At 36.8% G+C, this 26,318-nt stretch overlaps 1 protein-coding gene across 2 annotated transcripts; it reads right to left on the bottom strand.

Moving 5' to 3' along the window:
• Positions 1 to 4,116: 4,116 nt before the first annotated feature.
• Positions 4,117 to 26,078, bottom strand: CASP7 (caspase 7). 2 transcript variants are annotated; one of them, XM_009277881.1, is made up of 7 exons: positions 25,966 to 26,078; positions 25,164 to 25,166; positions 9,521 to 9,663; positions 8,502 to 8,630; positions 7,817 to 7,992; positions 5,561 to 5,699; positions 4,117 to 4,915 (listed from the first exon to the last, which is right to left on the bottom strand). In XM_009277881.1, exons 1-7 carry the CDS (start codon positions 26,076 to 26,078, stop codon positions 4,692 to 4,694), a joined length of 927 nt encoding a protein of 308 aa, XP_009276156.1. In that variant the 3' UTR covers positions 4,117 to 4,691. The 2 variants fall into 2 exon arrangements, with proteins under 2 accessions (XP_009276156.1, XP_019327214.1); XM_019471669.1 differs by lacking the exon at positions 25,164 to 25,166.
• Between the last annotated feature and the right edge of the window lie 240 nt (positions 26,079 to 26,318).

Below are 26,318 nucleotides of genomic sequence, written 5' to 3'. Positions count from 1 at the left end.
GGCACTACATTTTGCACACTGGACAGTTTTTTATTTCTCACAGTTGCTTTCTTGTTTATTTAAAATCAGATCTTGTTTCTCTCATATACTTACATTTCCAATTTGTAATACCATGTCTGTTTGTAACATCATTTAGGAAACTTTTCAAAAGTTTCTCTTTGCCTTACCCCAAAGCTCTCATTCCTTGCAAAATCAAATCCTTTCCTTTTAGTAACTTCACTTGAAGTTGTCTATTAGCTACAATGAGGTTACACAGTCTCCAACATGTGTGCCACCTGAAGCTGCAGAGTCTCTTCTGGGAAAATTTGAAGGATTGCAAGTGCTATTCTCTAGTTCTTTGCTGAGCTCCCCAGCTGAATTGAGAGATTTAAGGGGTTTCCTTTGCTTCTGTTTCTTCAGTCATTTACTCCATGGTGCCAGAAGTAAACACGGTACGGTAGGAGTGGTGATCAGAAATGGTTGGTTATTTTCTGGCCTCACTCACCTGGCATGGGGTGGGTTACACACAAAATGTTACCTCTGACACATAACTAAAGCTATAGACTTCCACACCTCCTGTTCCAGGCAATACCATGCTGTAAATGAGAAAGCCTCACTGCAAACTTAGGTCCATTGGAGATCTCTGCAGAGCATTTCTGCCTGTATTTTTTTTTTTTTAAGGAAACCTTTGCGATTTTGCCTTTTTGGGAGAAAGATTTGTTGTACAAATGCCGTGACAGACTGTTACAAAATTTCCTGCCAGGATTTTCATCTATTGCCTACCAAAAAAAAAGGACAAAAAAGCAGTTTCCAAAACTAAAAATGACTGCACACAAAGTCAAATTGTTAGGATCAATAGTAGGGCCACACGCCTGGGGTTGCAATCAAAGGCAATGCAATGTTCTTTTCAACGTGACTTACAGAGTCACCGCAACTGGCAAACGATGCAATTCTTGCAAAATAATGTTCCAAGAGCCTATGACAGGATAAAAGTCTCTTCTAGGTTTCAGTAAAAGTCAAGATTTGCAGGTGGGATGACAAAAACCCGTGGGATTACAGTTGTGCTATCTCACTCAGCATTTTGGGAAAAAGTTTTTAATTGTTGCGTTTAATTGTCTTTTCAATGGAAAGCAACATTTTAAACAGGTTATGTCTAATTCAGAATAGACAATGCCAATTCCATGATTATACCCCCTCAGTTTTTTGTATGCCTGGCATTAAGAGATTTGATTGCTTTCAACCTTTTGAAATGCAATGAGACACTTCAGTCAAAATGCAAATAAAATGCTTCAAATTATTAAGAGGTAGGCTATTATAAAACTGCAAAAATATAATACCAAGATAAGGAAAACAAACTGTGTTAATACTTACAGGCAAAATGTCTTTATGGCATAGAAGGTTTTAGAGAAATACACCTTTTAAGTATTTCCAGATTCCCTGTATCGCCTCCTGCAGCGAAACACGATGTGTCCTTGCCCTGCATTGTGACTGCCTTCTTACAGTCTGTGTATAAATACAAACACCCTGAAATATGACCCACAAGGAAATTCCTGTTTCTGCCACGGGAAGCAAATTAAAGACTGTTCTGGAAGGGGAAATCCAGAAGATTACTATTCACTTACAAATATGAAAAAATATGCACATTTGAGGCAGCCATAAATGTCTCCCACGCAGAAAAAAGCCTGGAGAGTTTCTGTTGGTTCAGCTTTCTAAACAGTCCCTTCATTTCCCCTGAGCTATGTCTAAAATATAATATCCAACCATGACTGGAAGATAAAGCAACATTAAGAACCCTAAAAGATCATAAAGTACTATAAAATGTAACCAAGTTCAGATTTAAAGAACAGCATTTACTAAAACATACACTGGTGAAGCAGGATTTCTTACGCTACCTATGTCACGACAATGTACTTCCATTGTAGGGTCAGTGTCTGTCTTGGTTATAGGTGAATTTTTTGGATTCTCTCCAGAAACATCCAGCATATCATTAATGATAATGATTTTAGATACTAAACCATTTGGCTAATCCTGCAGATGGAAAGGGAATTGCTTTTAGACAGAAAATAGTTATAAATTTGATGAAGCAATGAGCTAAAATGCCCTAACAGCTTATAAGTCACTATTCAGCTACCTGGCCTTGCTCAAGTGAAAGGGTCAGGCTTCCTTATTCTGAATGGGTTCCTTCAGGCTCTTGGGCTGGCACAGCCCTTAGCGTGTAAACATTACCAGTCAGATGTGATGTCTGTCGGTGGGAAATTTTCTTCTTTGCCTTTTTTCTTAGATAGACAGCTACCATTTCACCTATTAGTTGGAAATTCCCAAGCTGTCCTTATTTAGTGTCTGTCATGGTAAATGCACAACAAAATCTGATACAGACCCGCTCTATCCACCCTTTTTTTTTTCTTTTAGACATTACGTCCAAGAGGGCGAATAGCTTTTCCTACTCATAGAGGAAACTCACTAATATTAACTCTTGTGATTCTTTCTCAGGAGTCCCTTGTAGGCTGGACCAGGGACTATTTCTAGTAATTTTTATACTTTCCCAATGCTTCTAAGCTAAGATAAATTTGCTATAGCTTTTTTAAAATAAAATATCGTTCTCAAAGAACCTTTAAGAAAAAAGCACTACACAAGAGGAAATGTGCTCCTTACCTGTTATTCTGTTACATTCCTTGGCATTGTTTTAAAAACTTAAATGACCTGTTTCAGAGCCCCTACTTGCTCCTTTATTGTTCCCAAGGCTCTCTGGCTTCAGAGCTACAATGTATCTGAATAAAAGGATAGTTTTGGAGACAGGGGAATATCGTTAACAGAAATGTAAAAACAGGCTAAACCTTAAGCAAATAAACACTAATGAACTATAAAGACATGAAAGAGCTTCCAGAGAAGTAACGAATACTGAAATGTTGACTGGACACATTTCTCATGGTAAAACAGGAATATCTCTAATGCCAGAAAATAGTTTAAGATGGAGCTATTTGCCAGAAGTAATAGGAAGAACATTTTCATATGAACTGCTAGACCACTGTACAGTTTACTGTATAAAGACATTTTATACACAGGGCAAGATTAAGCGCTGGTAGATCTGGATATTTCCATTAAAATATTTTCAATAATTTTGGTTTACTCTAAGAGAGGATGTGGCCTGCCTAACCCAAGTCATCCAATGCCAGCTTACTTTTCTAAACTACTTTTCAACTGACACTGTAAATCTCATCTTGAAAAGATGCTGAAGACCATCTGCATTCATGGCTGAGAAAGGTTTTGGGATGTATTTTGTTTGGTTTTCACTTCACAGATTGAGTGACAAACACACAGCTATTCATAGGAAATTTAAAAAAAGTTCTTTATTGATTTCATGCTCAAGACGTCCATAAAACAATCATTTATTTAATTCAAACAACTGTAAATTTGACTTCTGAAAAAAAATATATGCCTCACTATGCCACAGTATTTGTAAGAAAATAAACTTAATAATTTGGTAACTTGGCTTTAGTAGTATGCACTTATTTTCTTAGATCTCAAAAGAGTATAGAGTACATTAACTGGGAAAAGGGTGAACGACTAATCATTTATCAGTTTAACCAAATCATTAAACTTACTTTTTTGAGCTAGCTACCAACTTTAAAGAGAATATAAAAAGTAGGAATATAAATATCACCGACGTAACTCCAAAATACAAAATCAAGACCATACAGTAACTAAAAAGGCACTTCTGGTTTCTGATTCAAGTAAGTATATCCAGTCTTGGCAAAATTCCTCACAAATAGAAGCTATATCTAAACATACATTTGTTACTGGAACATATAATTCTATCGTTTCAACATTAAATTTTAATGTTTTATAACAAAGCCTTGGCATTAACTTTCTGTTGGTTCAAAACTTCTGAATCAACAAGAAGACATTTTTATTTCTGCAAGCAGAAAAACTGCAATACCACTGTTTCAGGCTGCTCTATCAGTTAATTGTCATTTGCAAGGCAAAAATCTTTACAATGGCACTTTAATAAGGCATCATCCAATTACAGTTTGCCAATCTTTTACAAAGATTTTCATTTTGATTTTTCTATTTGTTACATTTCCATAGTATTCAGGTAAATCATCTACAAATACTGATTTTTTTTTTTTATCCATCTTATGCTAGAGTGATAACTAAGTAAATTGACGTCCAGATTAAGCACAGAGCAACCATTAGTCTTCATTAATAATGTTCATAAAAAGGAAATGAATAGATTAGACTAAGAAACACCCTTTTAAAAAGCTACAAACTGTTTCATCACTGGACATACCCATAATATGATGGTCTTTGGAAATTTCCGAGGAAGTTATGGTTCCATGAGCTAGCAGTGAAAGAAAAGATGGAGTCTCATGATTTAATTTTTTTGTTCTTAATTTACAATCTGTTTTCTGGAATAAACCTTTATGGGTCATGTAGCTGACTCTCAGAACATCTTCAGTAGCCATAAATCATGACAGCCTGACACTAAGGGAAATCAAGATACATTAATTAGTATTAGCTGTCAGGTTGGCCCACAGCATTTATTTCTTCTTTAAAATCTTGCATATTGTCCATCCATCAGATACCCCAGCTTATACAATATAAAAATCTAGTGTAATTACATTTGTTACTAAAAATGTGTTACTCCAGTTTATAACCAAATCTCCACCCAAAACCATATCCTGATCTTTCATCACTGTACTGAAAGTACACTTTCAGAAGTAAAGTTCCTTAGTGAGCATAGAGACCACGCAGGGAATCTGCTTCTTCTCACTGAAGCGTGGATCGTCAGACTGTGATTCAAAATTTGTGGCAACTACATAGTTGACCCGTGTGAGGATCTGCATGATCTCAAGTTGTTTTCCATGCTCATTTAGCACAGAGCACAGAGACTGCACAAACCAGGAGCCTCTTCCAGGATTCCTCCAGGAGTAATAACCTTACAGGAAAGACAGATAAGAAAGTACATGGGGTTATTTTTCCTCTATTTTCTTATTATCTTGTGCTGAAGAATGAAATGGCAGAGGGATATGTACTAATTTGTGTGAAAGATTCTGGGCAAAGAGTAACAATGCACACACAGAAAGTTTAATTCTTATCACTTGTGTCACATATCCTACTTCATTAAAGTGGAGAATAATGTGTATTAACTCTCCAAATCTCACACTACTAAAGTACCATTCTATATATTTTTGCATTTGGGAAACTGCAAGAAGTAAGATTTCATGTTTTTCCTCTCTAAGAATAAGTTTCCTGCTGTAACTGTTCCTCTTCTTGCCTTCATCACATATTCAACATACTCACTAAACTGGGACACAGAAGGGCAGGATTCCCAGAAAATAGTACTGCCTTTGCCATCTGTCATGTCTGTGTCTTCTCACCTGCTAAATCTGGGCTTTCTCCTGTTTCCGCTATAGCTACTGTAAAAGGAGTGGATACAACACACTGACCCAGCATACATGGGGCCTTAGTGTTTTGTCCATCAATGTACAACGTATCATCAATGAAGGTCAGTCTACAATCAAGTCAATATGGGTGATAAGTTTTTAGGCTTCTATCCCTACCCTGACCCCCTTTTTTTTACCTGGCACTGTGGAATATGCAAACAGAAAATCTGCTTCTACTGGGATTTTGTATCTCGGATTGGCATCTGTTTCCAGAGTGTCATTTGCAGGTCCAGAGTCAGTTTGTATACCTTCATCAAATTCAGAGCCTCTGCATGCCTGAAAGCAGTGAAGACAAAGAGAACTTGTCCAGTAAGGAGAAACAAGGTGTTATAAAAATAAGTATTCATTAACATCTTTTAATGAATACAGTTTTAAGCAGTACTTTGCATGTATTAGAAGCAGAAATGCAATTCTGGGGGACATCTAATGGTTCAGTGATAAAGTTACTAGCTTACCCATTTTAAAATATACATCCCGTACAGTAAAGGGAGGTAATGGTGTTGCAGGCTGTGGATCTCAGTGGATTGTCAAAGTGCCAAGTCAGCGTTAGCTTATTCTAACCATGATTAATTTTACTAGTCTAGAGTCATCCTCAGCACTCAATTATTACATAATGTCTTGTGCAGCATGACTTCCAGACGTTTTCTTTACAGTGGACTACACATTGTCTTTGGTTCCTGACATGCACTGCTGTAGCACTACATTTCACAGAATAACAAAATCACATCCCAAGATCATCTAGTCCAATCCCCCTTCTCAAGCAGGGACAGCTACAGCAGATGTCCAGGACTGTGTCCAGCTGGGTTTGACATAATGTCTTGTGCAGCATGACTTCCAGACGTTTTCTTTACAGTGGACTACACATTGTCTTTGGTTCCTGACATGCACTGCTGTAGCACTACATTTCACAGAATAACAAAATCACATCCCAAGATCATCTAGTCCAATCCCCCTTCTCAAGCAGGGACAGCTACAGCAGATGTCCAGGACTGTGTCCAGCTGGGTTTGGAGTATTCCACAGATGGAGACTCTACAATCAGGGCAACCTGTTCCAGTGTTTGACCACCCATTTCAAGTATTGCATTTTTTGCAGGCTGTGGATCTCAGTGGATTGTCAAAGTGCCAAGTCAGCGTTAGCTTATTCTAACCATGATTAATTTTACTAGTCTAGAGTCATCCTCAGCACTCAATTATTACATAATGTCTTGTGCAGCATGACTTCCAGACGTTTTCTTTACAGTGGACTACACATTGTCTTTGGTTCCTGACATGCACTGCTGTAGCACTACATTTCACAGAATAACAAAATCACATCCCAAGATCATCTAGTCCAATCCCCCTTCTCAAGCAGGGACAGCTACAGCAGATGTCCAGGACTGTGTCCAGCTGGGTTTGGAGTATCTCCACAGATGGAGACTCTACAATCAGGGCAACCTGTTCCAGTGTTTGACCACCCATTTCAAGTATATTGCATTTTTAACATTTTTCCATTTCTCTTTTATTCTTAATTTCCTCTTAGTCATGTGGTTTAGCTAAAGGGCACACTGGGACCATAGTCCAGGTTAGTAAGTTTCAGCTCTTGATCAGTAGCGTTGGCTGACAGCTCTTGCAAAAAAATAGCAGTCTGATGGGCTTACATAACATGAGTTGGTTGCCTTTAGTAAAATAATTTTAAAGGCAACAAAATACCCATTCCAAACTTATAATTAAAAGAAACATCACTTTAGTAGTATGAAGAGTCTAAAACAGAGACAGTTTTAACTTTGAGGTTGAGGATTAATTGATGGAACAGCCTAGGGAAAACCACATCTGCTGCAACTCCCATACGTACATAATACTACCATAAAAAAGAGAATTCGGACCCATGGTATGTCAGTTAATACTGTTTGAAACAGCTGTCTTTAAAAGCTTAAGTAATATACAATTAATTATATGCTAATGCAACAATGCAATATAAATTTTTAGGCTACTGAGGGAGATAAAAAATATTTCCTTTAGCAGAATGCAGTAATTTGTAGAGACAGCCTTTATTCAAAGAGACCTAGACAGTATTATTTCTATTGATAATCACATACTGTCCTCAGCTCTGTCTGCACAAGTGGGAGTTTATCTTTCTGCTTTGAAGTTCATATATTAGCAAGCACAAAGAGAAACCATGTACAAAATTACAATGACAATATATTCTTTACATCTGTGAATCTTGTATATAAATTATCTTTTGAAAACAAACAATACAAGTCATCCATAGGCAACTTCTCTCAACACATTTTTTCACAAAACCTCCAGCAAAATTCAGTAAGTTAACCTACAGGGCTCTTCTAGAGCAGGCAACCAACATAGTATGTTTTCCCCACTGCAGCACTAGGATACTATATTTACCTTAGGGCTATTACCTGAATGAAAAATAATTTGGGTTTGCCTATAAGGCTTTTACACTTGTCTCCTCTGAATAGCGCAGTCAAACTCTTGATAGCCATGGGTCCATCAGTGCCATAGATGAGGCCTTCTTCTCCATGGCTTAGAAGGATACAGGCAAAACAAGCGGCATCACTGTGATTCTCCTCAGCAGCTACAAATCAAATACTTCTTAGCCAAAAGGAAGCAACATTTTAAATGAAAATTACATTTAGCAAACACATTTTTCTGAGACTAAATATACATTGGGCCTCTACTGGAAGGCATAAGAAGGAGTGGATAAAGATGACACAATCCACTTTTTAGTAATGTGATGAGTACCTTGAATACATGAACGCATCCTTCACTTGACTCCGAGTCTAGCCCACTGGAGTCAACAGGCTGGACTCTTTATCTAATGTGACAAGGCTCTTCACCTTTTACACAGGACAGGCGCTTCACCTAATATGACAAGAAAACTGCGTATTTCTGAATTGACGTTGGAGGAAAAGGTGGGGAATTAAGCCTAATCCATTCAGAAACCAAATCCTTCTATATAGAAAGTTGCATGTAGTGGGGCCTAAGCAATCTGTTCTAATTTGACCTGCTTTGAGCAGGGGGTAGATTCGGTGACTTCCAGAGGTCTTTTCCACTCTAAATTATTCTATGATTCTAAATTTTTACCTTGCTTCAGTAATTTTTCCATGTCATCACGGCTTCGGTCATTGTATGTGTAAACCTCAAAACCTAAGCTTCTAAAACTCTTAGCTAGATCTCCAGCATCTTTATCGGTGCCATTGCGTGTACCCATTCCTGCCAGGAAACAAAGAATATGGTTGATTGCACATTACACAATTCAAAATAATTCACGTGTTCAAAGGGAAATTTTTAGGTTTATAATTAATAAACCTAAACAATGTCATGGTGACATGATGTTAAAACAGTCCTCTAACAGCATTCTCAGCATTGAGAACAAATTGTGAGATTTGTTTTAATGCAAAATAATGCAAGGTTCAACTTTAACATGTATCTTATCCTGAAAAATGTTGGCATGCCTCCAGCACCTTGGAACATAGGACCTCTATGGATGATTCTATCTCCTTTTGGTTATGCAGTGTAATGTATGCATAAAGCACCCCAAGGAAAAACTGTTGAAAAGAGTCCCTACGATACCCACATGAAAGAAACTGATGTAAATTCTTTGGACTAAACACTTCATTTAGTGTGTTTGCCAAGTGTATAGGAAAAGACCTATAAAATTGACTATAACACAAGTATCTGTCTGCTTTGAAACCGTACATGGTCTGAAAAGTTAACTGCAGGATTGTGAACAGAGCACAGCTACAGCTATTAGCTTTTGTAGCTCATAGCTGTAGCTCGGGGACAAAGAAGTTATAACATGGGCTGCAGATGCCAAAGTTCAAATTTTAACAACACAGCCTTAAACTCTGGGACAATAGTTTAGTTTGAAGTTGGTAGAGCAAGGTGACATACTCTTTGAAACTTACACTGCAAAGAAGCTGCAAATAGCTGCTCTAATGTAAGTGTTAAAGAATAGGAATAAATTGTAGGAACAACTATTTCTCAAAAAAGATAAATATATTCATTAAAATTCCATATCCTAAAAATAAAATGCTTATTGATTAATGAAAGTATAAGAATTCTAAAGTCTGTAATCAGTATCATCAAAGGAAGAACATTACCTGTTTTGTCTTCAAAATTTTTGTTGTTTATAATAATACATTTGCCAACTTTCTTATAGTCCATATTATACTGGAATGTGGGTGTAACGATTCGGTACTGATTACTGAGAGAGGACTTCGGCTGTTCTTCTCCATTCTTTTTTCTAGGTGAACCAAAGGAAATTATTTTTAGTGGCCAGTCACATGCAGTGTGCCTATTTACCTTAATTCAAACCATTTGGGCAGCCCTACCTAATGTTTTTTCTTCTCTAATGTTTGTTTTCTTCCATCATATTTCAGTCAAGGTATAAAGATCTTGTGATTTCCAAGAAGTGATTATTGCATGCGATTGGATTCTGATGACAGTAAAATGACTCTAGAGTGAACTGCAGCCAATAGTAGTATACACAGATCCTGACTCACAGATAAAACAAATGACCTAAACATGAAGTCGGGCTGGCAGTAACCTTTCGCAAACTATGGTTCTGGACATATTTTACTTTTACTGTAAATAATTCATGGAAGGACAGACAGATCTCCCTTAATAACTATTCCAAGCACAAAAAGATATGCAATTTACCCAATGGTGTGATAGGATTTGTTTATTGAATCAGCATCATCCCTAAATTCTCTGAAGATTAAGACCGAGCAGTAGGTAGTTTCTACTGAAAAAGGTTATAGATGTGAACAGGTCATGTGTTAATTCAGTGTGCCAAACAGCAGCCTGAACCTATGCAAAAAACTAAGCACATTTTAGTGTAATCATCGATACCCGAACCTCACTTCAAAAAAAAACCAAAAACCGACCTATAAATAAATGTTCTCTGTTAATATGACTGTGTACTGACCTTTCTGCTGTGTGCAGGAGTCTTAGATCGGATTAGAAAGGGATGCAAAGGGGTAACACAGACATTACTCAGCAATTTATTCTAAATGAAGTATTAAGAACAAATCAATTACAGCCAGCATGCACACCTGAAGTATAAGCATAAGGAACTCAGCAGTACTTGCTTTTAGAGGTGGACTTTTTGGTGCGAGCAGGTGGCTTCAGGTGTTGGTAAGATCTCCTCAAGCAGAACTGAAGCCAGTGAGAGCCTATAAAGGGTCTGATTCAACCTCAGAACTATAAACAAGCTTTGGAGCAAGCCCAGTTAGAAACAATGCTCAGGAAAGGGCAGAAGTTATCAGCACCTCTCTTACTTATTTGGTCCAGAATCCTGCTTCCAATAGTATTTATTCTGAGAGGAATAGTATTCTGTCTGAGAGGAAAACATAACCTACTTTCACAGCACAAATAACTGTATAATACAGTTTGTTTTTAACGAAATTAGATTTTTCCCATAATCTCAATTAATTTAAGTACTTTCACTATTCTCACTCTGACATCTTTCTAAAGAGTTACTAAGCTATTTGCTTCAACAATAGCCTGTAGACATGAGATTGTTGTGAATTCATTAAATGTTGTATAGGTAATCTACTTGCCTACCTTCCTGATTTAACAATTGTTGTCTTTTAAGTGTCCTCTTTTTTATTACTAAAGGACAAGACTAATTGGAAACTATAACAAACCTTCTCTAGATGATTCATCATGTTTAAATGCTACTGCAATTCAATTTTAAAACAGCTTCTTCTTATCTTTGAGTGTCCTCATGTTCTGTTATAAAGGGCCAAATTAAATAGCTGCACCTGGCAGGCTTTCTCTGTACTCTTTTTACATGTGACCATCCTAATACCATCTCCCCTCTTAGACTTCTCTTAGAGACTACAAAACAAGATATTGAATCGCAACTACTTTAGGATTTTGTCTGATACTCTGGAGGTACAGTTTTTTCTGGCAAATCGCAAGTATTGGTATTCTCCTTGCATACTGCTTCTTGAGGGCTCTGGGAGCAATAATTAAATATGCTTTGCCTCAAGAAAAGATTTTAACCATTTTAAAGAATTATCCACAGCTGTATGATGTTAATATTACATTTGACTTTCAAAGAGATCTTGGAATCTTATTTTAGCCTAAAATTGCCCCTGGTCCTACATCACTAGACAGGTCTCTGGCAAAGAGAAAAAGAAAATTCAAAACAACAAATAACCACTCAGGTCGATGAAGAGGCTAATTTCCTCAGTCCACACTGGATTCAAGTTTCTATGGATGTATCTGGCTTCACTGACTTCCTGAAAAAGCTGTATGACTAACAGTGGCTGTTACACACAATAGGATATTTTCAAGGGGATTGTACACAAATTTCTGTTTATGTCCAACCCATGAACAGTTGTGAACACTCGGGACAGATCCACATGAGCAGTACAGTATCATGTTTGCACTGTCTGTGCTCCTAAAATGCTGGAAGTGATCTAATTCTAGTCCAGAAGTCATGCTGCCACGTTACCCCACAAAAAGCCTCACTGAAAATAGCAGCTGGGGTTAAGTGGCATAATAACGTAGCCACACAACTTCTCTGAAACCACTACACTTCAGAGTTCAATAGTTTACACTCATTCATGAAGCTCTATGCCGGTCAATGTCAAATGTCACAGACAAGCCTCGTCAGCATGGTAGCACACATAACTCTAGCGCTTCCCCATTCCTTTACAGAGGATAGTATGGTTTTGTTCTAATGATTGCTTCCAAGCTGAACAGGCTAATGAAATACTAAGCAACCACAGCATGCTTTGTAGGGTTACACTTATCATTTCTTTACTGGCAGACAACAAAAAGTTCCAGAAATCTTTTGGTATCTGTCCAAACTGAACAAATAAGAAAGCAAAGGTTGTGGAGTATACATATCCTGGGCCTGCAGTCCAGAAATTGTTTTTTGAAGAATCTGTTTTCTGTGCCAACACAGCGCAATATGGGAATTGCCTGACTGGACTAAACTGACAGTACAAGGTCCAACTCTGTGGTTTCAACAAGCTAAATCAGACCTTGTAATAATGACTAATAAAGTAATAAATATGTAATAATCAGTTCTTAAGGGAAATGCTCTGTCAGTGACAGGCTGGCTTATGACTGAAAGCCTAAAGCTTTCCAGCTAAATTTGTATTTTCTAAGCTTTGAACTGGACACGTTAATATAAATGTTTACTGCTGTTGTTCTTACTAAGCTTTCTAATCACTGTATTTTCCGAAAGGGTTTCCACAGTTTAGTTATGTGCTGTTATAAAATGTTTTAAACTATTTGCCCTCAGTTTTATTTCATTCTGCTTCTCTGACATCCAGTGTCTTTAATTTCCCTCTTTTGGGATTCAAACTTGCCCAGACTAAATAGAAACTTGAATTTTATGACTGTTTACTCTCTCTTCAGCTTTTAACTACAACTGTGCCATAACTCCTCACTCTGCTAGTGGTCACTGATCTTTCCCTTAGACAGAAATATTCTTCCTGTCAGTGCTCTCGCATATTTCATGTTCTCTCCCTTCGGTGAAGAGTTCAGCAAAATTGAAACTGCACTCTGGCACCTTCATATAGCTTGCACATTTTCATCTTTACTGTGTCTCTAAATCCAGGCCTTAGGCCTGACAACAGTATGTCTGGGAATGTGATTTCATCAAGTCTAGACTCAATCAGTGTCAACCCTGGGAAAATCATTATTATCAACTTCTCACTTTTCAAATATAAAATTAAAGTTACCCATACCATTTATCATTTTGTTATTGAACTTTTAGATAGTAAAGGCCAAATTTCTTATCACCATGAGTGGCTAAAATTCTGCCAAAGTCAATGGAGACAGATCACTTGCACCAATAGTCAACCTGATTGTCTAAAGGACTGCTACTTATCACAACAAACTTTCTTTTCTGTTACACTTTGGGTAAATTATTATTTCAGTATGTACGGATATCAAGATTTAAGGATAAAAATATCACTGTTAACATTTAACTATACCTAAAGACTATTTTCAATAACAATTTTACTGAAATTAAAAGTGTCTCTTAGCAGCTGAGATTTCCTCTCCTTTGGCTTCCTTTCTCCTGGCATCTTCCTGCACTTTCTTTGCCACCGTATATTAGTATGACGTACCAACATACTAAGAATCCATGTGCAGGAGAATGGCTTCCTTCAGTGTTGCAGTCTCTCAACATCTCTCCTACCTGCTACAGCCAAGCTCTTGGGCTCAGGTCTGCCAGCCCTCCAGGGTAACAAGTGTTTCAGTGAGAATGAGCTGCTTAACTTCAAGTGTAGTGTGATATATTTCCATGGGGAAATATAATAAAATAAAAAGCGGATGATAGTAACTGACAGACAATAGAGCTCTTCTGAAAACATGAGCTGCTTGGCCTTAAAAGCAATATGACCCTTAGCATACAGAAGAAACAGGTCTCCCTGGAAAAGAACAGTCACTTAAATAGCCTTATGGGCAGAGGATTAGATGAATAAAGACAGAGTTCACGATCATCACTTCCCAGTCACAGGATGGGAGGAGTTTCCTGTTTGTTTTTTTCCTGTTTGTTTGCTTTTCTAAGAGGAAATGAATGTGTTAATCAAAATGAACTCTAAAAATAATATTACAGAGGGATATCCTGGCTTCGAAAACAGCTATAGCCCCTTTCTCTCCCAGGAAAGTTAGGGACTTTTGTTGCCGTACTGAAAAATGTAAGCAAATAAAAAAATTCTACAATTACGATACTATTCAATTTAAGGAAGTTGACATTCAGAAGTGGGTGGAAAAGGCTAAACTGAATACATTCATTTGTATTTGAAGTACACACACACAAAAGAAGAGAACTGTGTCTTACTCTTGCCCTATGAAGTTCAATAAATTTGGGCTTTACTTGATAAGGACTACCACAGAACATTGTGATAGTTCTTATTCTGGCATGCTTCTTTAATACAATGTGCAATCATGTATCATTTTTGAAAGACTGATAACAGGTTTCTGTTAAAAAGAAAATTTGCCTTAAAAAACATGCTATCTTTACAGAACACGTGATCTTAGGATCCCTTCTGGAGTCCCCATGCTTTTTGGCACTGGAGAATAGTTTTATTCTAGCTTCTGTCACATTGTCAGCCTTTCTGTTAAGTCCAGGCAAGAAGATTATAGCAGTGGTACAGTGACAAAGTCCATAGTACAAGTTTTCTTAGGTAATCCATCAACATCCACCAGAACTTTCATACACTTAATGTTGTGGGATGCAAGGTATCTTAAAACTGCAATGCTCTTTATTCTATTACAAACAACTGAGATGTTTCCCTCATGACTTTTACATTTGGGGACCTCTTTAAAGGCTTCATTTGAATAAATTCCCCATTGAGTTACAATACTGTGGAGTAAGTGTACAGGACAATACATTAGTTTTAAGACCTCCAAAGAAACTTACGTAGCCTATATTGCTGATTTGATTTTATGCAGTTCCTGTGGCTCTATGCTGCTCTTTCTGTCTAAAAACCCTCACTCCTTCCGTTATTGCATGCACAGTATAAATGATGTTTGCGACTACTGCTCATCACAAGTGCTATGTTTGCTCTCCTGGGAAAAAATCCTGGATTGGATTTTTTTTTTTTTAAATAGGTAGTTAAAGGATAAACAGGAAACAATGAAAATGCAAAGAGGACTGTGTTTGAATTCACAAAGCATCACCAAGCTACGCGTAGTAAAACTGAGTGTGCTGGAGACCAATTCAGAGTTATTCTGCCAAAAGAAGTGAACAGGAAACAGAATTCATAAATTAGAAAAATCAAGGTTCAATATTTTGTTCTATGTTTCTACCTTAGTCTCAGTAATTAGTGGTCTATTCATATGTCTGATGCTTTCTGATGATCATGCATTAATATGTCTTACTCCTACATAACCTTCTCTCCAAACTGCCAGCTTTAATACTTTTATCCAGCCTAATTTCACCATATTTAGTACACCTCTAATTACTGTACACTCTCCCCTCTTTGAATTTTTTTTCTCTTGAAACCTATTGGCAATAACAAGCAAAAGACACTTGTTAAACCTGACTAGAGCTTGTTAGATCTCAAGTTCTTTAAGGCAGACTCTTTGTTCTTTGTCAGATCCATTTTGGTAAACTGTCACACAGATTTAGAGCTGCATGCAAATAATAGATTATCCTGTTGCCTTTTCCCATTAATATTGCATCAGGTTGGCAGAGCAGCAACATTTCTGGACATGAAGAATGTGTCACTACTTGAATTGTCTTTTATAAAAATGAATATTCCTTTACTGTTAAAAATCAGAAAGCATAAATTATATGGGATAAGGACTAAGCATTAACCATAAGGGCTAGACCAAATACTAAAACTGTGTCACACTGCATTTGATGGTGTGATCCTGGGTCACACACTAAGAAGGCAGCATGCTAGAATACTAAGTGAAGCCTACGATAAACACTAACAGGAGCCACTGCAGAAGACATTGGCATTTGGGAGATGTCAATTCTGTTTCCAACCTGACTGTCACATGCTATGGGCTCACAAACCTTTTCTCCTGAATATACTCCAATGGCAGGTGCAATTTCCATCTCTCTCTTTTCAGACAGATAACACCTTACCAAGGACTCTTGAAAGAGGTTAAATATAACTGTAAACCAAGATAATAAATACTATCCCTCCCTCACAATCTTTTTTTAAACAAAGGTTACTCAGGCTTCCAAATTATGTGCCAGTAGATAAACTGAAAAACAGCTTAATAGTTGAAGCAAAAATCTCCTGAGGAAAAAGGGGCAATACTAATTACGTAGGAGGAAGTTCAAGTAAATATTGCATACTTTCAATTTCCCTACTGAAAGTTACTAGCAAATGACTGCTGACTTTGATAGACTAGCACCAACAAAATAACCAGTCCTTAGAAGGCTATTTTTAAATATGCTCCAGATAAATGTCAAAAGAAAATTTAAAAAATTTCTAATATTAAAGTCAGAATCTTTTCAACATAATAGAAAGTCTTCATTTAGAAGAGTGGTCCTACCAAACCGAACATAGAAGTCCCCCCAAAAGCATCTAAACATTATTTCACCTATATTGCTTTCTATGGCAAGGAGATGTCTTACACAAAAGGCATGAAAACTGACAGCTACAATTTAGAATAGCAAACATAAACAACACAATACAAAAAACCCCCGAGAACACTAAAACACAAAACCAAGTCAAATGGTCCTAGATTTCTGTTCCGTCTAACAGTCTTGTTTTTTCTCTTAAAGAAATTTTGAATTACGGTGAAACATGCCAAACTGATAATACTGGAGTCTAAAGTTCATATTTATCAATGACATATAAAGTCTGTGCAACCCCTGCATCTTCATATACTACTCTGCTGAAGTGCCTAAACCTTGAAAGTAATTTTTGGGAAGGGGTGGAATAAAGGGAAATTGCAAGTGTGCTTACTTGAACACCACAGACCCTAATGATTGCATCCCGCTTTCCTCCTGGGAGCAGGCCTACTAAAAGCGACAGGAGTAGTCAGGCAGTAAAATAATGCCTGTTTGTAACTGTTCTCAAGATCAGGGCCATAGTCATTATTTAGCCTCCAGCTTCTTTTTGAACTGCCAATTAGTTCATGACTTCTTAAGGACATCTTTGGAATTAGATTGTCAGCTGACTAAACAAAGCCAGTTTAAAAGTCACCTGAGGCAAAGCCTTTTGCTTGAATGAACTTGAATCTAGGAAGCTAATGGAGACAATACCTCTTGTTTCTCTGGAAACCCATGTCCCAACCCCTCCTTATAACTCTAAACACACTAATTATGAAAGGCAAATATTGCTGTAGCAGCCTTGAAAGAAAGGAGTTAGGTAAACAATGGGATTATTTCCTTGAATTTGTAATAATAGAGCTGGGAGGGACCTAAGCTATCATTAACAAATTCTTTGCCCAAGACAGTTCTGAGTTCATTCATCCAATAAAACAGTATCATATTAAAAACCTACTTTTGTTCTTACTATGACATACATAGCAGTACTGTTACAGATTTTGCAGAAAATTCACAAAATAAAATGCTTTAATTTTTTTAAAGAAATCCTGGCATTTCCTTAAGTTTTCTGTTGCATGCTATATCACCTCCAACAGTAGAACACAAGCCATAAAAATATTAATTAAGATTATAAGCTAGCTATGCTTTGCTCAGTTAACTTGATGAAAAGTATTGAACAAACCAAAATGCTCAACTGGGGCGATATGTTCCGTTATCCACTAAGAGCCACTTAGTTGTGCTCTGGATGGAGAACTGAGTGTGAATCCTGCTTCTGCTATTGAATAACTTTGGGAATGTAACTCCGTATCTCTTGGTCTTAGTTTCCATTACAAAATTGAGCCTAAACCAACTTATTTTGTAAAACAATTGCAGATCTCGTGGCTTCTTTTGAGGGGGATAGTAGTGTACAGTAAATTAGAGAATGAATTTAAAATCCACTATTTTGTACATCTGGACCTACATGTTTAGGTCCAGAGCGTGTGATGTAGCTTACTGCCACATGCTTCCTGGAAAAAAATGCTTGAAACAAAGGCATTCTTACTGTCCACTGTGGAGGTTTACAGTGGATCCGAGTCCAGAAATAAATTCCTATCTTTGGTTACTGCACATTAGCTTCCCTGAAGAGATAAAACTGCTAGTGCCTGCACACAATTATTTAACATCAACTGCAACAATGACAGGGTTGCAGTCCACAGAATAGGGCATTTCTCCAAAGTATATTATAGCCCTAAAGGCCTCTGGGACCTTGGCTTAACAGTCAAGATATCACAGCCTATCACATTGCAGCTACTCAGCTGAACTACAGCAATGGCTATTTGTATGTTCCTTTGAAACCATGATCTAAAGTGTATTAGCTTGAATCACAACAAGGCCTCACCTACCACAAAACTTCACAACTACAACAGTCTCAAAGATGAACAAAATCAACTAGTGAGCTGCAACATGCTAATGGCAGTAGCTGTCTCACCTGAGTGTGAGCACACTTTTCATTCGACCTCCTGCAAAGTAAGGCACAAAACCTTATTCAGTAGTTTCTACAAACCTGCAGCTTCTGTTTAATCTGCAGAACATCTTTTAGATTTATACCCGACCTTTTTTGAAAAGATCCATTTATGGATCCGTTGGACCCACTTAGGAATTCTTTGTTTACAAAAAGTGCCTCCTATCTTCTGATCTTCCACCACCTATATATTTGTATAGTACACTATATAGTTGTATAGTACAAGCAAATTATCTTTCAACTTTAGTTAGAGAAACCAAATACATTTTAAATCCCTCATTATAAGACATTTTTCAGACCCTGAGCTAATCTTGTAGCTTTTTTGTCCCATTTTAGTTTCAGACCCTTCTCCAATTAGGAGGGAGAATCTTCTCTAAGAACTTGGAAAACACAGAAACCCAGTCCAGGACAACTGGAAACTCACTGTGTAATGAAAGGAGTTGAGCTGTTTGAAAGCGCAAGCCTCAGACTACAACTTCTGGCATACTTTGTATATTATATACATCTTTGGAGCTCTGGTAGTTACACCTAAATATGTCTGCCTCTCCTTTTAACTATGTGTTAGTGATGGCCTTAACATAATTCAAATCAAAACCATGGCTGCAATTTTCTTTATTACATACAAATGAAGCAGACGAAGTGCACTGGGGCTAAGCCAGCTACACTTTGTAAAAAAAGTTTCAACACAGACTATTGTGTCTAATATTGTCCACATTTCACAACAGTTAAAAAAAGACAAGAGGAAAAAAAAAGAAACAGGTAGCAGTATCCTAGTCTTTGTGCACTTAATATTTTAAGTATCATTTACAGCCTACATGACAATTTTGTGGTGTAACGCCTGCAGCAGAGAGGACCAAAACAGAGTAAGTTCTGAACTCTCAGCCATCAATTTGTAATTCATCTTCAGCTGAATTAACTGCATGGTATCTGCCGTGCAGGCCTCACAATATTGTGTGCAATATAATATTCAAATAAGATTCAAAAGGTAAAATTTTTCAAATAAAGAATATTGCTTGCTGAAAGGCTTTCTGCTCATTTCTAGAAAACCTGCACGCACATACCTTCCATGGGTGTTCTGGAAATTGAAATCTTGCATGATCATATCCTAGGTAGCATACTGTACATAGGCAACTGCCAATTATATGAAAAACAAGATGAAGCCTCTCTTACCTATCATAGGTACTAAGAGCAATTAACAGGTATATATATTGCTACATGGACTGCTTGGAAAATGACTCAAAATAAAGCAACCCTGCCCAAATACTACTTCTCAGAGAACACTCTGGCTAGGATTAGCAATTGCAAAATGCCAGTAGAGTTATAATTAGGTTGATATAAGCACTGAAACTAAACTCTTTTAGGTATTCATTCATGAGATTTCCAAACAGGTGGCAGAGAAGGAAAGAGATAAATAACATTCCACAGTACCTTGGCTCATCATCAAATGGTACTCCACACTGCATCTGAAAACAGCTTCAGCTTGTCCTCAAGAGCAAGTCTAATCCTCTTTGCTAATGCTAGGAGCCCACCATGCTCAGGGTTACATTGGAGAGTGAAACAGGATGCTCTCTGTGTTCAGGCCCAAAGATTCGCATGTGTCAGCAGTGGGTCACGCTGGACTTTTCTATGGGGCTATTCAAACCCTCATAGCTATCACCCTGCAAGCTGAGGTCATGCAGGCCTGATCTACCTTTGCTGACAAGCGGAAAACACGCTCCCATCGCTCTGATTCTATCAGTGTTCCTATGTGAGAGTGTAGGAAAATACAGCAGATCTTGAGATGGAAGTGGGACAGCAGACTTCACTTTGTAATACGTCTTTCTTCCTTCTCTCAAAACCTGATCCACCATTATGACAATATTTACACAATGAATATTTCTAAGAAAATAATGCAAATTAACAGGCACAGTTTACAAAACCTCTTTGTATTCTAATTCATAGAACTATTTCCTATGTATTTACCCCTAAACAGTTTTGGTTTATTATAAATTTGGCTTAATTTGGTTTTGATTCCTTTGAAAGCTTAAAAATGACACTACATAATAACTTTCCTCCAAGTTTTGTATGATGACAGCCCAGAGTTTGTTGTAATGAAGGAAATAAATTACTACACTAAAAAGGAATTAGGATACTTGACTCACTGTTGTGACTGGTACAGATACAGTTCATGGATAACCCAGTATTTGCTGTGCTTCACAAGATAAAGTCTCTAAGGATACTGGAAACAAATATTTACTGTGTAATAACTTTCCTCCAAGTTTTGTATGATGACAGCCCAGAGTTTGTTGTAATGAAGGAAATAAATTACTACACTAAAAAGGAATTAGGATACTTGACTCACTGTTGTGACTGGTACAGATACAGTTCATGGATAACCCAGTATTTGCTGTGCTTCACAAGATAAAGTCTCTAAGGATACTGGAAACAAATATTCACTGTGAATTAATGAGTTCTTACACTTTAGCCTAGATACTATTTCAAGATACTTGGGCATTTCTTATATGGTACATCCAGTAAGCGTCCAAGGGAAAGTACAAGCACCGACCACAATTTTCACTAATTGTTAAATACTCCTGTAGTGTTCTCCAGAAGTTGAGTTCCAGATCTAACAAAAACTGCAGTAACAAAAAATAAAAAAACAACCTCTGGCTTAAAAGAGAGTAATGAAAATGAAACATCCCTGTTGCTCTATATTAAAATCTCTTTACTTTCTTTGTAGAAATTAACTTTAACAGACTATAGATGCCAGAACCTATTGCTTCTGAAATTTTATGTTCAGCACTTTGGGGGAAAATACACTGATATTTAGCTTGTGCAAAGCAGAACCCACAAACTCCGAACTAAATTAAAATTATATTGTGCTAGACTTTGGAGTTAGGATAGTAAAAGGAAAGGTCATCACCCATTTACAGGATACGCTAAGGCACACAGTGATTTGCTTAGACATAAAGGAAATGTGAGGCTGAACCAAGAGTTCAGTTCAGACCTCTGAGTTGCAACCCAGAGCATAACTTCAGATGATGATTCATCAGCTGTTGTTTTAAAGTAACTTGCTATTTTTATTCTATCTAAGGATAAAAGAGATACTTTTCTTAGCAATATTTATTTTTGAAAGGTCTGTAATATTCTGTCACTGAAAAACCTGTAACAGAACTGCATTTTTAATTTTAAAACTGTAAAAGTTATGATAAAAAAGATGAGGTATCATTCAAGGCATCATCTGGATTTGAACACATTAATTTCAAGGCAGGAACAGCTGACATTCATGCAGTGGAGGCCAATACAGTTTCTTCATAAGCATACGGTGCTAGCAGTAGAACTTTTTCTACAAAGCAAGCAACTAATTTATAAGATCGGGCCCAGTGTTTTCAAATGGCCCAAAAAATACAAAATGGGCAACTCTGGAAAACATATGCATCTGCATCACTGTGAAACTGTTCTTCATAAAGTTCTAAAAACCAAATAAAAATAAGCTGTTGGTAATCAAAAGTGGATGGAAAATAGCTCCCCAAAAGACAGAAAAGCAACAGAAGAGCAAAGCTGAAACAAAGGCAACTTTCCACACCTGTTACAGCTCCAAAGCTCAGGTTCAGCTGAGGCTGAATCTCAAAACTGAATATTTATTTTTTGAAGGACAAGGCTATTTATTTTGAGAAATACGGCTATACTGAGACAAGGGTCATGAAGTTAAAATAGACAGTTTTGGTAACATCTGTGTTTCCCCACTTTGATGCCCTGTAACCCAAGTAAACACCGTACAAATGAAAAGAAAACCTATATATCCGTGAATCTTTTTGATCTAAATACTAGTTTACTAACCTGGTAGACATTATAACTATGTAACTATCATAACTATTGAACTACAGAAGGCAAGATACACACTGATGTTTCAAGCAAACTTTCAAATTAATTAAAATGAAAAGTCTCAAACTTCATAGTGAACTGACTTGGCAGAAATAAATACCTTACAGATATTTTGGGTTTGCAGTGTTAAACAGCTGAAGTACTCTTGGTGACTATATGCCAGAGTACCCTATAAGCCTCTCAAATTACTCAGTGGGATTTTCTTACAATGTATTTCATGTTTCCACATTAAGAGCACTACAGAATCACACAGTTTCAATTGTAACTAGGTATTTGTGAGAATTCTTAAATATATGTTTAAATTATGTTTTCTGTTTCCAGATGAGAAGGGGAATATTGACTGTAAAACAAGACAGTAGGGCTGGAGTAGATAAAAGTAACCAGAGGACAAATGGTTCTATACAATTAAATCAGAATAAAACCAGTACCTAGATACTGCTAACAACCACTCTCTTCTGCATTATGCTTCTTCACTGAAGCCCACAAACAATCATGATTATTGACAGCGCAAGTGCGAGTCTACCAAGCCTTGGGAATTTTCAGATGCAGCTTTTCAAAAAAACCCAACTTTCATTAGCAGTAAGAGAAATCTTAGCTCTACTTAATACAGTGGAACCACAATTTTATTCCATTTCATGTTACATTATGTTTCCTGGATGCTAAAATGGGTTTGCTGCTACCAATCTCCCTAACAGAGCTCCCCAATAAAAGACCAAAGATACCAAATGAAGATATTAAATCATCCAGCGGAGAAGTGAGACTATTTTTAAAGCCTCGAAAGTGTAACAGGAGCACATACAGCATAGAAAAGAAAAATTTCTATGGGAAAAATTCTATTAGTTTCTAACTATCATATAAAGAATTAAAATACACGTTTGAAATCCTCAGCTCAATCTTTGTTTAACCATGTTTTAGAATTTTATTGCATGCAGGCTTGCCAGAGTGTATCCTGCTATTTCTGCTTTCTGAAACAACTTTTTGCTCAACTGCAACTCTCCCTAATTTTTGTCCACATTTTTGCAGTAAACAAAATTGATACCCTCCTGCCATCTAGTGGCTAAAAAAACCCCCTAAACCAAACGCCACTGGCAGATGTTAATTCAAAACATTTCTTTCAACTCTTTTCCCCACCAAACAGTTTTTCCCCACCAGCATTAACTAAGTACTAGCACTTTTTCAAAGAAAAGGAAATATGTTGAAGATAATTCCCCTAAACTGTGGTGCAGCCAGAAGAACCTGCCCACTCCGTGGCTTGTTCTGAGCCTTGTGGCCTCCATGGTAAAGCAGGCTTACAGACTTCTTGGAGAGAAATATACTGTAGTGAATAAGATTTTCACTTATTTCTACTTACTGCTCTTGCTAGATAAATCTCCAGTCACAACCAGAGAATGGTGAATTGGAGCTGTGAATCTACTGGAAACAGCTGGTCTTTCTGCACGGCTTTGAATTCAGTTTCTCACTGCTCTGTTCTCTTAAATTAAAATTATTGTGCTTATTTAACAATACAAGTTACTTATTTTCCTATTGAGCTTATATATTTTAAGCAATAATAAATGAAATACAATGTAGAATTTCATTGAAAGTACTGCACAGCTGCTAAAAACTGGGTTACTAAAACAAAACAAGGGACCATAAAATTGTAGTCAATCTAAAGTTTTCTAGACATCTTATTTTACAGGTATTAATTTCATGTTGCCAAAATGAAGCCTTGGCAATCAAGACACAGAGCCATGCTGGTTCCAATTAAAAGTACATCTAGCCTAGTATCTGGTACTGACGAGTAATGAGTTTTAAGAAAACAAACAAAAGAAATCGGATACAGAATATATTCTCACAGAAACCTGATTTAGGAACATCTTGCACTGAAGATTTTAATATCAATATTCCCACTGGACTTTTCTTCCACAAATACATCTAATCTCTCTGAACTCGTCTAAAATCTTGACATCTGCATATCTTGTGACTTTAAGTTCTACAGTTGCATTCTGCACTATGTGAAAATTACATCTTACCGGCTGTTTTAAACCTACTGCATGAACTTTTCATTGAATGTCCCCTAGATTTCCTGTGAGGCACAAGGAACGATCATTCTCTATTCACTTTCTCCTCCATTACAGTCACGATTTTAGATCATATCCCATCTTCCTTTATCCTCTCACATTCTTCTCCTATCTTCCTTCAGGCCAAAGACTTTTAGTTTCTATAAGACAAAGACCTTGTCACTGTGCTTGGATTTTTAAGACCTTTGCTGTCAATCAGCTCATTCCTCTTTAGGCAACCGTCACCTTCTTCAAGAAACTCTGATAGATTTCTCAGACTTATTTTTTTTCTACAAAATCTAAGTTGGATCTTCTCAATTACCTCATATTTAATCTGAGCAATTTTTTACTTCTAAAGAAAAATGTTTCAAATTGTATCTTCAAGGAGTTCCCAAAAGATGAATGCCTCAAACTGATGCATTGCCAAATTATTTGAAAAATTTCTTATAGAAAAAAAGTGATAGAAATGCTGATTATTGCCTTTCCTTCAGGAATGATTAACTTTGAGTTGCATAATTTAATAATAGTATTAGCATATCACCTCTTATAAAGAAGACCCATTCAGATATTAAAACACATATTTTATAAAGTTTAAAAGAAACCTTTGAAAAATGTCTGGCAAGACATAGAAACAAATATTACATTGCCTATTTTGCATGACATGATTCTGTTAAAATTAATAATACACATACACATCATAAAATATATTTGAGGAATGATAAAATGAGACAGAGAAAATGATTTGCTTAACAGCACATCAAAAGTCTTCTAAGACTAAAGCATCTTTACTTCTCTCACAGATTTGTTACCCCCATTAGACTCATATAATAAGCAGCAAAAATATATTCTCCATGTACTTTCTCTGAATTATACTGTTCACTTGAATGTGAATGTCCAAGAGTAAAAAAAATCAAAACCTCTCTGTAAATACAACAGTCTTTGTAATAAACACCTCTAATAAAATCTCTCTAAATCCATGAAGTTCATAATGTGAAGTAACCATTTGCTGACATTCAATTGTATTTGTAAATTTTGCATGTTCATTTTTCATCTTTTGCATTTTCAATCACATTTATCTAGTGTTTTCAGGAGTACAGACAAGCAGTACATAGTTCTTGCTTCCTATACATTTAATGAAAGTAAGCTTATGCTTCAGTGAGACTACTATGTTTTAAAGGCTTTTAATTTATTCTGTAATCGGTTACATCTCCAGACTCAGTGAGGCTGCTTTGTGCTACAACCTAGATGGCACATCCAGGCTTTAAACTGACTTAAATAGTCAGCAGGGGATTCCAATGATGCAGGAGATTAGTTGAGCTGAATGCAGTAAAATAGATAATTAATGGCATATTTAATTCCCAGCTCCACCAAAGGGCAATGTTTAAGATGAGGGACTATAACTGATGCTAAATGAACTTAGTGGTCTCTTGACTACCAAATAAAGCTTATGGGAGATACTACAGCTCTCTCTATAGGGAGATACTATAGAGACATGCTTTAAGGTACAGACCAGATACATTAAACCTATACAACAAAAACGATCTCCCTATCCAGACCATCTATGACATTGTGGACATGGCAAACTGAACACCAAAATCCCATTAGAAGGGTAGTATGACAGCTGATACAACAATAGCAGGAAGAAAAGTAGTAACTTACTTTCCCAAAAGTGAGAATCTGCTACTTCTGTCTGGCTTTGCATCAACTACATCATCGTGATCTTCATCACCTCTTTCTTGAGTAGAGCGATCAACATGCTGATCCCCCGACATCTACAAATAAAAGTACAAGAATGTAAGCGTCCCTCAATGAACACTATCGTTTTAGAAATACTTCTATAAACCAAACTGTTAAACCAGATACATGTGAGGTTGTTAGTCAGTTATACCATATAATACTTCATCAAGTAAGAGTGGCTATAGATTTCTGGCCCTGAATTAACATGACATTGCACATGCTCAGCCGTCTGTATTACCTTGTGACAGTTACCAAAAGTGACTTGTCTAATACCA

Source organism: Aptenodytes forsteri, unplaced genomic scaffold, assembly GCF_000699145.1.
Source record: "Aptenodytes forsteri isolate BGI_AS27 unplaced genomic scaffold, ASM69914v1 Scaffold15, whole genome shotgun sequence".
NCBI classification, from domain to species: Eukaryota; Metazoa; Chordata; class Aves; order Sphenisciformes; family Spheniscidae; genus Aptenodytes; species Aptenodytes forsteri.
The sequence above is the reverse complement of the archived record's forward strand: the minus strand, read 5'-3'. Positions and strand labels throughout refer to the sequence as shown.

Excerpts from the sequence above, each read along its gene's own strand:
- CASP7 (XM_009277881.1), bottom strand. The coding sequence starts at position 26,078 with ATGTCGGGGGATCAGCATGTTGATCGCTCTACTCAAGAAAGAGGTGAT. Across the intron at positions 5,700-7,816 it reads CCAAATTATTTTTCATTCAG|GCATGCAGAGGCTCTGAATT; the intron begins GTAATAGCCCTA and ends CACTGCTTTCAG. Across the intron at positions 4,916-5,560 it reads TGCATATTCCACAGTGCCAG|GTTATTACTCCTGGAGGAAT; the intron begins GTAAAAAAAAGG and ends CTTTCCTGTAAG.